Source organism: Pan troglodytes, chromosome 15 (genome assembly GCF_028858775.2).
Source record: "Pan troglodytes isolate AG18354 chromosome 15, NHGRI_mPanTro3-v2.0_pri, whole genome shotgun sequence".
Lineage (NCBI taxonomy): Eukaryota > Metazoa > Chordata > Mammalia > Primates > Hominidae > Pan > Pan troglodytes.
Window position 1 is genome coordinate 71088036 of NC_072413.2, and position 15918 is coordinate 71103953.

Here is a 15918-nt window from a genome sequence, read left to right on the forward strand (position 1 = left end):
GTGCTTGGTTAGGTAGATAGAAGATTACTAAAAAATGCCTTTCTAGCTCACGATTGTTTTCATAGTTTTACTAGTGCTCCTATATCTGCAGCTGCCTCGAGTTCTGAGAAGAAGTGAAAAGTTTAATTTTCTAGCACTTGTGAGTAGTGAGTTATTTTTTACAGTTGGGATCTTTCTCTAAGATTTGTGGAAGTATATTTTGCATTGCTTTTGAGGGATGGTGGGTTATAAAATGAAACATTTGGAAATTAAGTCATCTTGCTAAGAGAGTGTTTTTACTGTAGGTGCTTCCAATAGTCCTGGTCAGCCTAATTCTGTGAAGAGAAAGAAACTACCTGTAGATAGTGTCTTTAACAAATTTGAGGATGAAGACAGTGATGACGTACCCCGAAAAAGGAAACTGGTTCCCTTGGATTATGGTGAAGATGATAAAAATGCAACCAAAGGCACTGTAAACACTGAAGAAAAGCGTAAACACATTAAGAGTCTCATTGAGAAAATCCCTACAGCCAAACCTGAGCTCTTCGCTTATCCCCTGGATTGGTCTATTGTGGATTCTGTGAGTAGGAAATTATATTTCATCATATTATTGGGAACAGTTGGAATATGCCATAAAAATTCATTTGAAGAAAAAAAAACCTCGTTTGATTCTATTAATGACAAATAAGTAGGGATGACCATCTTGACACCAACTCAATGCCGTGGTCAAGAAATTAGTAATAATGGAAATTTTTTTTGTGGTACTTGAAGACTTACTAAAAGCAGATGATTGTATCTTGATACATATCTGTCTTAGTTCAACTTGTGAAATAACATTATATTTTAGTCTCAGGAAAAATCATGAAGCTTTAATAACTGTTATAGCAAGTTACAATTCTTTAATTCAGTAACCGTGGTTTGTTTTGCAGATACTGATGGAACGTCGAATTAGACCATGGATTAATAAGAAAATCATAGAATATATAGGTGAAGAAGAAGCTACATTAGTTGATTTTGTTTGTTCTAAGGTTAGTCTTCTATTCTCTTCCATGCCAGCATTTATTTTATATATTAAAATATTAGACACTTTTTAAAAGAGCAGAAATTTTACAGAGTCAAGTTCCATGGTGGTTTAGGTTCAGTTAAGTGATTTATATATCCTTTTTTAAAGTTATTTTTATTTTTGGTGTGTGTTTTTTTTTTTATTCACTGCAGTGGATGCAGATTTATGTCTGCTTTAATGAACCTTTCCATCCAACTTCAGACTCCTCACACCACATGTTTTTATTTCAGTGGTCGAGGAGGATGGAATTGCTGGTTACTGCCAATTGTGTGCTGTCTTTCTGCCCCTGAGAATGCTGTGCCATCTTCTTCTTGTCTTGGTTGGAATAATTATGTTGAGATTTTATGGACGTAGCCAATATCTTTTCCCAACTCCTTTGTCAGTCACCCATCCTTTGGATAGGATCAAAATAGTTCCTTTCATATCGTAGTAACGATCAGTGTTTATTGACAGACAGGCTGTGTTCTCGGCAGGTATTGTGTTAGTTTTGTTTGTTTTGTTTTGTTTTTTGTTTTTTGTTTTTGTTTTTTCTTTTGAGTCGGAGTTTTGCTTTGTCCTACAGGCTGGAGTGCAGTGGCGCAATCATGGCTCACTGCAGCTTTGAATGCCCAGCCTAGAATGATCTTCCTGCCTTAGTATCCTGAGAAGCCGGAACTATAGGCATATGCCACCACACCCTGCTAATTTTTTTTTCTTTTTTTGTTTTAAATTATACTTTAAATTCTAGGATACATATGCATAACATGCAGGTTTGTTACATAGGAGTACATGTGCCATGGTGGTTTGCTACACCCATCAACCCGTCATCTACATTAGGTATTTCTCCTAATGCTCTCCCTCCCCTAGCTCCCCACCCGCCGACAGGCCCAGCTGTGTGATGTTCCCCTCCCTGTGTCCATGTGTTCTCATTGTTCAGCTACCACTTATGAGTGAGAACATGCGGTGTTTGGTTTACACCAGGCTAATTTTTTGTATTTTTAGTGGAGATGGGGTTTCACCATGTTGGCCAGGCTGGTCTTGAACTCCTGACCTCAAGTGATCTGCCCAAGTTGGCCTCCCAAAGTGCGGGGATTACAAGGCGTGAGCCATCACACCAGCCGAAGATAAAGTTCTATAAAATGTTAGCAAGACAGTGGCCCACGCCTTGTAATTCCTGCACTTTGGGAGGCCAATGGGGCAGAACACTTGTGGTCACGAGTTTGAGACCAGCCCGGCCAATATGGTAAAACCCCGCCTCTACTAAAAAGTCAAAAATTGGGTGGGCTAGGTGGCAGGCACCTGTAATCCCAGCTACTCGGGAGGCTGAGGCAGGAGAATCACTTGAACCCGGGAGGCGGAGGTTGAAGTGAGCTGTGATTGCGCCATTGCACTCCAAGCCTGTGTGACAAGAGTGAGACTCTGTCTCAAAAAAAAAAAAAAAAAAGAAAAAGAAAAACTTCTTTTAACCTAACACTTAGAATCTGTCTGTCATGAATGTTATACCCATTTTATACATGAAGAAATTGAAGTTTAAGGAGAGATTGTGTCTTGGCTATGTTTTATACTGAGTCTAGCCTCTGAAACCCATGCTCTTAACCACTAAGGTATATCTTCCCATTGTCTCCTGAAAACATAGTCTTAACTTTAATAAAACAGTTAACATAGTAGAAACATCATATTTCTATAAAGGTATAGCTATGGTATTTTTTTGCCAGTAGTGCTCTTTTGATATTATGAACAGTAAATTTACTCTGTCTTCTCTAACTTGTAATTATTGTGGCATTAAAACTTGTGTGAGATTTGACTTAAAATTAGACTACAGACCACTATGGAGATTAATATTCCAGGTTTTGGTGCCTCTTTCATTGAAGAATGATATTCTGAAAATTAAAACATTTATAGAATGGTTCCTTAGCCGCAAGAAGTTCCTGTATGAATTTGAGGATTCATACCTTAAAATTTCTTGACTGTATTGTTAATTTTTTATTTATTTTTAATGTGACAATTATTTTTCTCTTTTAGGTTATGGCTCATAGTTCACCCCAGAGCATTTTAGATGATGTTGCCATGGTAAGTTAGAAATTCACTATTTTTATTTCTTTTAATTTAAAAAAAGTTTTTGGTTTTTTTTGTCTTAAAATATAGATGGGGTCTCACCACGTTGCCCAGGGTAGTCTTAAATTCCTAGGCTTAAGTGATCCTTCTGCCTCAGCCTCCCAAAGTGTTGAGATTACAGGCATGAGCCACCACACCTGGCCAGAAATGCACTATTATTTATATTTTAATTAACATCTATATAAACTCACTTTTGAATTTGATTCACTTCCTGCCTGTCTTTGTTCCAGAATCTTTTTTAGGCCTGAATTAAAACTTGAGTAATCCCAGTACTTGAGAGGCTGAGGCGGGTGGATCACAAGGTCAAGAGATCGAGACCATCCTGGCCAGCATGGTGAAACCCCGTCTCTATGAAAAATACAAAAATTAGCTGTGCGTGGTGGCGTGTGCCTATAGTCCCAGCTACTCGGGGAGGCTGAGGCAGGAGAATCACTTGAACCTGTGAGGTGGAGGTTGCAGTGAGCCGAGATCGTGCCATTGCACTCCAGCCTGGTGACAGAGTGAGACCCCATCTCTAAATAAATAAATAAGGCTTCATTCTTTTCCACCAGTTCCATTCATGTTTTCCCTATGCCCAGCACAATGTGCTAGAAGCATAAAAGTAGAACAAATGACCTGTAGTAGCAGAGAGATAGGTATACAGGTACTGAAACCTTGATGTACTTGTTTGAATTAGATATGTAGAAAGGATAATGGAGGTAGAGGAGATAGAACATCTGATGGCATTGATAGCAGTTAGGTTAAGCATCACAAGGATTACTACAGGAACTGATACGCGTGTGTGTGTGTGTGTGTGTGTGTGTGTGTGTTTTAAGTCGGATACATGTGCAGGTTTGTTACATAGGTAAACTTGTGTCATGGGGGTTTGTTGAACAGATTATTTCATCACCCAGGTGTTAAGCCTAGTACTCATTAGTTATTTTTCCTGATCCTCTCCCTCCTCCCACCCTCTGCCCTACGATAGGCCCCATTGTGTGTTTTTCCCCTCTCTTCGTTCATGTTTTTTCATCATTTAACTCCCGCTTATAAGTGAAAACATACTGTATTTGGTTTTCTGTTCCTGTGTTAGTTTGCTAAGGATAGTGGCCTCCAGCTCCATCCATGTCCCTGTAAAGGACACTATTTCGTTTTTTATGGCCACAAGATTGTACATATGTGCTGCTTTTTGGACAGGTATCCAAACACCTGTTGTATTGACAGTAAACATCAAATCCCCGTTGCATTTAATTTGGGATTACAGTCAGTGGTAGCATGTAGTTAACACTGTGATTTTGTGAGACAAGGAATGGAGAAGAAAATTGATGGTAAAGGTTGAGCAAGAGATTGAACTATGATCTCCAAGTTAGGAAGAGAAGAAAATAGTATCTGAATAGAGCTGGTGGTTTGAATGAATTAAGGACTAGTGGTTCCAGTGAAGTTGTGGTAGGCGAATTGTAATAAAACAACTGAAAGGAGAGGTTATGGTCAGAGTGTAGAAAGTTCAAGTCTATATGTGATAGGTCAGCCCAGACGATGGCAAGGTGCACAGTATGACTATGGGAAATTCCTGGGTATTGGGAGTCAGATTGGAGAGAAATACTGGAAATAGTTGCCAGAGCATTCATTTAAGTGGGGGGAAAGACTAGATACTTGCCAGATAGCTGCTCTTACAGTGGATAAGGTGGTGAGAGCTCATGAACGTCCATGGAGTTGTTTTTTTTTTACCAAGAAAGAAACAGTGAAGACCCACAAGTCATTCCTGTGGAGATTAAGACATTGAGAGTGAGAGACTGCCTGAGAAGTGCCGGGGCTCTAGGAGATAGAGGAGGGTTTCTGTTAAGAGGAAAAACCTAATTTAGTTATTGATGTGTAGTATAAAATGGAATAGCGGTCCAAAGGGCAGAGCGGGAAGACAGCAATGGGAAGATGAATAAGGAAGGAAAAATCATCAAGCATGATATGAAATGGTAGATGACTGGGAGTACTTGCACTTGGAACTGCCACCAGAGATGTCAGGGAGGGACATCGTGGGGTTTATAGTCAAAAAGGATTGTGAGGTCTAGCTGCTTTGTGTCCAGGCATTTTATGGTGTCTGAAGCCAGATAACATTCCTTTTCTGCTGCCTAGCTAGCTTGATGCAGCTGTCATTTAGAACACCTGATAAAACATTTGTGAAAACTTCATTGCCTCAGAGGAAAGGAGAAATGTGAATAGATTTCAGTCCTTGGGGCTGAATTCTGAACTTTCCTGAAGCTTCCAGCCCCGTTTTTCTTGGAATAGAGGGTGTCGTAGTTAGGCCTGAGTGAAGACATTTTTTAAATAAAACTGTGTTCTAGCGTTTGGCCTCAGCAGAGTTCCTATCATAGTAAAGATTTCATGTCAGTGTTAATTTTAGATTTTTTGATCTGTTGTAATATATTGATATTTGAAGTGTATTTAGACCACTGTTTATGATTTTGTGGCTCATTGTTGATTAGAATGAGAGGAAACCAGTTGAGCTAGTGTTGTCAAACAGCTCTGCTAAAAAGCTCAGGGGCCTTGTAAATATTTCTTGAATAAATGAGGAGACTGAATTTTTAGCCTGAGTACTGTTCACTCTTAACAAAAGTCTGAGTTCTTTATATTATACCTTTTTCATTTTATGTAAATTAAATGAAGTTTGGTTGCATTTTGTGCCTACATCTCTCTGAAGTGTGACTCAGATGTGAATTAGTGTTACAACAGAGTTCTTCAACTAAAGTCAAATCTGGCTCATAGAAATCTGATCAAAAGTTCTTTAATTAATTATTGCTATCATTGAGAAAGTGACAGAAATCTCTTTCTTTTAATTTCTTTTTTCTTTTCTTTTCTTTTCTTTTTTTTTTTTTTTGAGACAGAGTCTTGCTCTGTTTCCCAGGCTATATGGAGTGACAGTGGCGCGATCTTGGCTCACTGTAACCTCCACTTCTTGGGTTCAAGCAATTCTCCTGCTTCAGCCTCCCAAGTAGTTGGGATTACAGGTCCCCACCCGCACGCCTGGCTAATTTTTGTATTTTTAGTATTGACGGGTTTCACAATGTTGGCCCGGCTGGTCTCAAACTCCTGACCTCAGGTGATCTGCCTACCTAGGCCTCCCAAAGTGCTGGGATTACAGGCGTGAGCCACTGTGCCCAGTCTCTTCCCAGGTTTTTATTAAGCACTTGTTATATACCAGTCACTTGTCAGAGCACTTAACTACATACCAACTCTTTTAATTCCCACTTAGTACCTACTGCTATGGTGTGTAGCTACATCGCCTCCACTTTAGAGGTGAGGGAACTGAGGCTCAGGTTAAGTAACCCAACCAAGGACCTATCGCTAGTAAGAGGCAGCAGTGCAATTTGAACCTATGTAGCCTGACTAGAGAATTTGAACCAATGTAGTCTGACTAGAGATTGAGTACTCTAAATTCCTACCCCAAACTTCCTCTATGAAGACCTGGCAACACTAGACCACATTTCTGGAGCACAGTCATAGCTGCCCCCTTTAGAAGGGAGCAGAGTAGGCCATTTCACCTCATAGCAGCCATAATGTAGAGGGGCAGATGTGTGTATGGGATGATGGCAGGAATAGTGATGGGGACACAAGGACCCTATAACTCATAAGTAGAGAGGAAGACAATTTCCTCATCCACCACTGGAAGAAGACTTGTTACTCAGTAGTCATGTGTGCCCCGTGATGATGATTGTATTTGCTTATTGTGTTTACTGTATTCTGGACACTGTACTAAATACTTATATTCTCATTTAATGTTCACTTTAGTGTCACATACACAATAAATGCTAGTTAAGATGGTACGGTTGGGCTGTGCACAGCAGCTCAAACCTGTAATCCCAGCACTTTGGAAGGCCAAGGTGCGCAGATTGCTTGAGCCCAGGAGTTTGAGACCAGCCTGGGCAACATAGTGAGACCCTGTCTCTACTAAAAAAGCACAAAAATGTAGCCAGGAGTAGTGGTGCACACCTGTAGTCCTAGCTACTGGTGAGGCTGACGTGGGAGTATCACTTGAGCCTGGGAGGTCAAGGCTGTAGTGCACCATGATCATGCCACTGTACTCCAGGCTGGGTGACAAGACAGATCCTGTCTCCAGAAAAAAAAAAAAAAAAGTTTGTGAGGTTGTGTTTTTGGGGATAAATGAAATTCTGTATTGTTATTATGTAATTGTATATTATTTAGTTCTTCTTAAATTACTGTGTTCTTTATGAAAAGCGTATGGTTTCCTTGGGAAGTAGTTTTGTCAGACATGTATAATTGCAGTATCTGTAAAGGTAAAATAAAAGAATAAAAGGTGGATCACAAAAATATTGTACTCTTTGTGTTTAGTAAGCCATGGAATTTTGAATGATTTTTTGTTGTTGTTGTTGTTAATTTACATTTACTATTTATTTATTTATATAGAGACGGAGTTTTGCTCTTGTTGCCCAGGCTGGAGTGCAGTGGTATGATCTTGGCTCACTGCAACCTCCGTCTCCCAGGTTCAAGCGATTCTCCTACCTCAGCCTCCCGAGTAGCTGGGATTAACAGGTGCCGGCCACCATGCCCAGCTAATTTTTGTATTTTTAGTAGAGATGGGGTTTCGCCATGTTGGCCAGGCTGGTCTTGAACTCTTGACCTCTGGTGATCCACCTGCCTCAGCCTCCCAAAGTGCTGGGATTATAGGTGTGAGCCACTGTGCCCGGTCCATTTACTATTTATTAATAATACATTTCTCACACTGGACAAATTTTCTTTAAGTCATTTTACTGAAAGCAAAACTACTTCCTAAGGAAAACAAATAGGTATTATAAAGAACGTAGTAATTTAAGAAGAACTAAATATGCAACTATGTAATAACAATACAGAATCTCATGTATCCCCTCAAAACAACCTTAAAACTTTTTTGTTTTTTTTTTTGTTTTTCTTTTTTGAGATGGAGTCTTGCTCTGTTGCTCAGGCTGGAGTGCAGTGGCGCGATCTTGGCAAGCTCCGCCTCCTGGGTTCACGCCATTCTCCTGCCTCAGCCTCCCCAGCAGCTGGGAATACAGGCGCACGCTGCCATGCCCAGCTAATTTTTTGTATTTTTAGTAGAGATGGGGTTTCACCATGTTAGCCAGGATGGTCTTGATCTCCTGACCTTGTGATCCGCTCGCTTTGGCCTCCCAAAATGCTGGGATTACAGGCGTGAGCCACCACACCCGGCCACTAAAACAACCTTAAAATCTTAACTAGCATTTAAGTAATAAGTGCTTATTGTCAGTGGATGAAAAACTTTTTTATACTGGTCACTGTTTTTGGCAGATGTTGATGATTGCTTCTCTTACATGTGTTGCTGTTTTGTTTCCTCTTTAGGTACTTGATGAAGAAGCAGAAGTTTTTATAGTCAAAATGTGGAGATTATTGATATATGAAACAGAAGCCAAGAAAATTGGTCTTGTGAAGTAAAACTTTTTATATTTAGAGTTCCATTTCAGATTTCTTCTTCACCACCCTTTTAAGGACTTTGAATTTTTCTTTGTCTTTGAAGACATTGTGAGATCTGTAATTTTTTTTTTATTGTAGAAAATGTGAATTTTTTGGTCCTCTAATTTGTTGTTGCCCTGTGTACTCCCTTGGTTGTAAAGTCATCTGAATCCTTGGTTCTCTTTATACTCACCAGGTACAAATTACTGGTATGTTTTATAAGCCGCAGCTACTGTACACAGCCTATCTGATATAATCTTGTTCTGCTGATTTGTTTCTTGTAAATATTAAAACGACTCCCCAATTATTTTGCAGAATTGCACTTAATATTGAAATGTACTGTATAGGAACCAACATGAGCAATTTTAATTGAAAACACCAGTCATAAACTATTACCACCCCCACTCTCTTTTGATCAGAAATGGCAAGCCCTTGTGAAGGCATGGAGTTTAAAATTGGAATGCAAAAATTAGCAGACAATCCATTCCTACTGTATTTCTGTATGAATGTGTTTGTGAATGTATGTGTAAAAGTCTTTCTTTTCCCTAATTTGCTTTGGTGGGGTCCTTAAAACATTTCCCAACTAAAGAATAGAATTGTAAAGGAAAAGTGGTACTGTTCCAACCTGAAATGTCTGTTATAATTAGGTTATTAGTTTCCCAGAGCATGGTATTCTCGTGTCGTGAGCAATGTGGTTTGCTAACTGGATGGGGTTTTCTTATTAATAAGCTGGCTGCTTCAGCTTCTCTTTTAAAGGAATGTGGATCATAGTGGTTTTTCCTTTTAATTTTATTGCTCAGAAATGAGGCATATCCTAAAAATCCTGGAGAGCTGTATTTAATGCATTTTTGCACTAATTGGTCCTTAGTTTAATTCTGTTGTATCCGTTTATTTAACAAAAAATTCATCATACCAAAAAGTGTAAGTGAAAAACCCCTTTAAAACAAAACAAAAAAATGAAATAAAATTAGGCAAATTGACAGACAGTGAGAGTTTTACAAACATGATAGGTATTCTGCTCGGCAATTTGTAAGTTTACATGTTATTTAAGGATAAAGGTAAATCATTCAAGGCAGTTACCAACCACTAACTATTTGTTTTCATTTTTGTCTTGTAGAAGGTTTATATCTTGTTTTACCTTGGCTCATTAGTGTTTAAAAATGTACCGACGATGTGCTTGGAGAAATTCCTGGGGCTTTCTTCGTTGTAGATCAGAATTTCACCAGGGAGTAAAATTACCTGAAAACGTAAGAAGTTTTAAACAGCTTTTCACACAAATTAGATGCAACTGTTCCCATGTCTGAGTACTTATTTAAAAGAAAGGTAAAGATTGGCCTGTTAGAAAAGCATAATGTGAGCTTTGGATTACTGGATTTTTTTTTTTTAAAACACACCTGGAGAGGACATTTGAAAACACTGTTCTTACCCTCGAACCCTGATGTGGTTCCATTATGTAAATATTTCAAATATTAAAAATGTATATATTTGATCCTGGGGACTCATATTCTTTCAGAATCATGTAAATAAATGGCATCATGTTGTAATTGTGTGGTGCATACTAGAAAAGTTAAAAATATGGGCTGAATTTTTTATGGACTTGATTTTTATGACTATTGGTATCTAAAGGTCAAGGACGCCATTTACATTATTTTGGATGAATCTACTATACATCTATGGAAATGCCTCTTTTATTTTAAATTCTGGTTTCTCAACGGAAAATTTCAGAAAAGATGCCCCTTGCCATTTTCGTTAATTTTTCAGTCTTTTCTTAGACACACCCCCAGCCTAAGACCTTGTTCGAGCAGTTTATTGTGTCTGTCTTTTCTTAACATACTGCACTGTTCTTAAGCATCATATTATGTTGTTTTTATTTAGCCACTATTAACATGAAGGTTTATTCAGGTAGATTTGATTTCCTTTGCTTGGTTTCTTCTCCTGCTCTGTCAACTGTACTTATCTTAAAGGGCCACTCTAAAAACAAGGGAGATGTCGTAATCTGAAACCTTTGGGGAGATGTACTCTGTATTGCATAACATCTCCAGTGAGGTTTGTGACAGGACCTCAACTAAATATATGAATTTGTGCAAGTTCATATATTAAAGTTTCTGCAGCAGAGTGAAAATTGTTACAGTAAATGTGGTAGAAACTGTTAATCGCTTAATGCCAGTTTAAATCATGTTTTGTAACCAAGCTTCAGTAAAAGGCTTTAGATTGTCAGAGTTGGTTGTTTTTTAGAATTGTATATATAAAGAATTAGACATTAAACAGGCATATTCTAGTGTCTGAAAATACACATAAGAAATTTCTATTAAGTTGCTTGAACTTTGTGGGTTAATTTTACCATAATCCCATAAATTAATTTTAGTTTGAAAACCTTATACAGTATGAATTCATTTTGCCATTTCAAGTTGTTATATAAAGAGCATGAAAGTCTTTTTTTTTGTTGTTTTTTGGGGGTTTTTTTTTTTTTTTTTGAGAGGAAGTTGTGCTTTTGTCGCCCAGGATGGAGTGCAATGGCGCGAGCTCAGCTCACTTCAACTTCCGCCTCCCGGGTTCTGGAGATATTCTGCTTCAGTTTTCTGAGTAGCTGGGATTACAGGTGCCCACCACGACACCTGGCTAATTTTTTGTATTTTTAGTAGAGACAGGATTTCACCTTGTTGGCCAGGCTGGTCTCAAACTCCTGACCTCAGGTGATCCACCCACCTCAGCCTCCCAAAGTGCTGGGATTACAGGCGTGAGCCACCTTGCCTGGCCAAAGCGTGAACATCTTAAGAACCAGTCTTGATCTGGCAAAAAAGTAGTAGAACACTACTTTTCTTTATTTGTCCCTAAAAACAAAATAAAGTATGTACATCTGTTCACAAGGAAGAAAGGTAAGTTTGAAGTTGTTTTTCTTAAACTTTAATGTGACCCCAAATCATCTGAGGAGTGCTTGTAGAAATAGAGACACTGAAGTAGCAGCGCTGGGGTGGCGCCGCAGGCTTTGCATTTCTGGACAGCTCCCAGCTAATGTCATTGCCAACTGATCCAAGACTACATTTTGATTAGCACTTTAAGGTGTCTATTCAGTATTATTTTATCCTAACAGACTACATAAATGCAGCTGAATTTTCCTTTAAGTAGATTTTAAAGAGAAAAACATTTTTTGAGGCAAATACACGTAACTCATGAACGTAATGTAATCTTGCAAAATTATGCCTGAGAAAGCCCTAATATTCTAGGCTTTTTTTCCATCCAGCCCTGAAAATTTTTTCTGTAGATAACTTTATGTTGTAACTTATTCTGAATCTTATTATGGCACTTCCCTGTAAACTATGTAAGTGTAAGCTAATGATTATTTTGTGAAGCGTGCTGTTTCAGGTATTAATCTGGCATGAATACTAGATATAGTAGAAAAACTGAGAAAACATTTAGCTTGAGAGCCAATTTGAACTAGACACTATCTTTTTTCCTCCTTTTTAATGGAATAAATTTAATGCAAATAAGTGTAAGCAGGTATACAGTGTTTAGGTGAGGCTTATTTTCCCAACTCTTTTTAACAGGTTTTATGATGTCCCCAATTTATACCCAAAAGACTGCTGAGAGGTTTTATGTCAAATTGATTCCAAACTTCTCTGGGTTGTATTTCAGTCTTCTGTTAAGTATGAAATTGAGAAATAGTTTTGCTCAACAAAAGATGATGAGGAATTGATTTGTGAATGTCACTGGAGATAAAAGGGTATGAGAAGAAATCCCAAGCAGGCAAAGAAACAGTCTAGCTGTCAAGAAGAAAACAGGGAGATACATACCAAACCCAGGAGCTACTAATATAACAATCATACTATAGAGCGAAGTGAACTTACACTTTTTGATAAACTGATAGATTTTTTGTAATGTGATTATGGTAGAATACTGAAATATTTATGTTAATTTATTTGCATTTGAATGCTTACATTTTTAATTGACAGAATCTTTGCATTTCATTACTTGAGTTATGAAGGCCAAATTAAAGAATGGCAGTCTAAAATACCCAGGTAAAAAAGATAATTTCTAGAAACAAAAATAAAAATTCTTTTCAAGCCATGTTGTTTGAATTAAATGACACTCCTGAGTCTGTCTACTTTTTTTTTTTTTTTTTGAGACAGCATCTTGAACCCAGGAGGTGGAGGTTGCAGAGAGCCGAGATTGCGCCACTGCACTCCAGCGTGAGCAACAAGAGCGAAACTCCATCTCAAAAAAAATACATGTATTTCTGTTAGCTGATCATCTAATGGTGGCAAAAAAAATTACATGAGTTCAGGAACATCATTAGACATAAATACAAAATACTATGTGAATTATCAAATGTGATAAGCTAACTGAGAGGAAATGGGAAATAGGAAGATTCTCAGTAGAAGTAGTAATATGTGGAAGGGGCTTTAGAGGTCACCTAGTCTATTTTGCCCATTGTAATTATGTCAGTAGTCCCTGCAGGTGGTTTATCTAGAGGAGTATATATGGGGTTCTAATTCATGGTCTAGCATTGCACTATTAAATAACCACTAATGACAAGTAGTTTTACATGCATTCACGTGAAATCTTTCTGTTTGTTTGTTTGAGATAGGGTCTGCCTCTGTCACCCAGGCTGGAGTGCAGTGGCAAGATCTTGGCTCACTGCAACTTCTGCCTCCTGGGCTCAAGTGATCCTCCCACCTCAGCCTCCCAAGTAGTTGGGACCACAGGTGCACACCAACACACCCAGCTAATTTTTGTAGAGGAAGGGTTTCACCATGTTTCCCTGGTGGGCTTTGAACACCTGAGCTCAAACGATGCCTTGACCTCTCAAAGTGCTGGGATTACAAGTGTCAGCCACTGCACCTGGCCGACATTTTTTATTTGTTTAGAGACAAGGATTCCCTGTAAAGCTGCAAGGGCACAATCGTGGCTCTCACTGCAGCCTCGAATTCCTGGGCTCAGTGATCCTCTTGTCCCAGCCACCTGAGTAGCTAGGACTATAGGTGCACCCCACCATGCCTCCTATTTTTTGTGTTTGTGTGGAGATGAAGTGTGTTGTCTAGGCTGGTCTCAAGTGATCCTTCAGCCTCAGCCTCCTAAACTGCTGAGATTACAGGCATAAGCTTTTTTGATAAAGGAAAAACTAGTGAGCATTTCACATTGTAGAATCCAAAAACATGAAAGTTAATCTTTTCCTGTCAAGTTACAGTTTTGTAAATGTACCCAGGTGAAGAGACTGGTCTGTTACTGTAGATAGAAAAGTACCAAAACAAAGTTTTACTTTGTTCAGTATACTGTCGAGGCAACTTTCTAAATGAGAGGGTCCAGGTTCTTGGTTAAGAAGGAACTTAGAATTAACAAAATAGTGACAAACATTTGCGGCAGCGCGCCTCGGGGCACCAGCTGCAGGGGTCTGCCCACAGACCCTGACCCTGCGACAGATGAATAAAGTACACTGACACACAGATACTCTGTTTTGCCAGTCCAGCTGAGGGTGTCCCACTGCTTACAGACTCCCTGGAGAGTTCTGAAAACAGTTGCAACTAGGCCTCAGTCAGCTAGTGAGGCTTGCATTTATTCAAAAAGACTTAAGGAAGGCTTGAGTCAACACCATTAGAGGGTAATTGATATTGTGGACTTCCCAAGTAAAAAGCACTTAACCACCCGTGGTACATCTAAGATTAGTCTTAAGATCATATGACTAAACAAACTAGGTAAACTACTCTGCCTTCCTTTATTACTACTTTAATTTGTTTAAAAGTAAAGATCAGGTTGCCTTCAACCATATCTATCACCGAAGCTATGCAAACTTCTCGGCCTTCCAAGAATTGTATCTGTCTCTGTAACAATCTTTAATGTTTTTCCCACCAGCCTGATTGAATCCCAACACATATTCAGAACTTAAGGCTAGAACAAGATGAGGAAGATATGACAGCCCGTGATTTTAAGCAATCTAAGGAAACCCATGCTTGCAAAGAATTCAAATGACGTGAGAGCTAATAAGATAAAATGTGGCCATGCACCAAGCCTTGACGGCAATATTTAATCTCATAACAATTCTTCTTTCCTCCTATATAAGAAGCATGGCAGCGACACTGTGCATAAATTAAGGCAAACTTTTTATGTGAAAATGTTAATGAGGTAGATTCCTTTGGAATCATTAGTGTGAAGAGCTGGTTTTTGTTTTCCCATTGCCTAGGTCCTGACTTTAGTAGTGACTGATCCAGCTTTTCTAGTCTAACAACCCTCTCCCCCAAGTAATTCTTTGATGCCCTGCCCTTCTGCTTCATCTTTTACCACTTACTATTGGGTTTTGCCACCATTTATTTTATCATTCACTTATCTGTTCCTCTTCCTAAGTTACAAACGTTTCTGAAGCAAAAGAAAATGTATCACTGTAGAGTCTAGGACCTTTAGTGTTATTTGGTCATTTACTTTTCATACACTGCAGCTTTTACTGTTTTGAACCTTCATTGCTATAGTAGATATTGAAAAATACTGAACGACCAGAAGTGATTTGATTTCTCCCTTATCTGGTAAATAATTTTTTTTTTTTTTTTTGAGATGGAGTTTTGCTCTTGTCGCCCAGGCTGGAGTGCAATGGTGTGATCTCAGCTCACTGCAACCACCGCCTCCCGGGTTCAAGTGATTTTTCTGCCTCAGCCTCCCGAGTAGCTGTGATTACAGGTGCACGCCACCACACCCAGCTAATTTTTTTTTATTTTTTATTTTATATATATATATATATATATAGTTTTTTGAGACAGAGTCTCGCTTTGTCACCAAGGCTGGAGTGCAGTGACGAGATCTCAGCTCACTGCAACCTCCGTTTCCTGGGTTCAAACGATTCTTCTTAGCCTCCCGAGTAGCTGGGATTACAGGTGCACACAACCACACCCAGCTAATTTTTTTATTTTTTATTTTATGTATGTATGTATATATATATATATATTTTTTTTTTTGAGACAGAGTCTTGCTCTGTCACCAAGGCTGGAGTGCAGTGACGAGATTTCAGCTCACTGTAACCTCCGTTTCCTGGGTTCAAACGATTCTCCTGCTTCAGCCTCCTGAGTAGCTGGGATTACAGGCGCACGCCAGCATGCCTGGCTAATTTGTGTATTTTTAGTAGAGGCAGGGTTTCACCATGTTAGTTAGGCTGGTCTCGAACTCCTGACTGTGATCTGCCCGCCTCAGCCTCCCAAAGTGCTGGGATTACAGGTGTGAGCCACCGCGTCCGGCCTAATTTTTGCATTAGTAGAAATGGGGTTTCACCATGTTGGCCAGGCAGGTCTCAAACTCCTGACCTCAGATGATCCACTCTCCTCGGCCTCCCAAAGTGCTGGGATTACAGGCGTGAGCCACCGCACCCG

General features: G+C 39.1%; 1 protein-coding gene across 2 annotated transcripts in view; it reads left to right on the top strand.

The window, feature by feature from the left end:
* Positions 1-10116, top strand: part of RBM25 (RNA binding motif protein 25) — a 64540-nt gene extending 54424 nt beyond the window's left edge. For both annotated transcript variants that reach the window (XM_001149216.6, XM_063793629.1), the window contains 4 exons: positions 285-559; positions 909-1007; positions 3044-3091; positions 8462-10116. In XM_001149216.6, coding sequence (XP_001149216.1) covers positions 285-559; positions 909-1007; positions 3044-3091; positions 8462-8554 — 515 coding nt within the window. In that variant the 3' untranslated portion in view covers positions 8555-10116. The remainder of the gene's footprint in view (positions 1-284; positions 560-908; positions 1008-3043; positions 3092-8461) is intronic.
* Positions 10117-15918: the final 5802 nt, after the last annotated feature.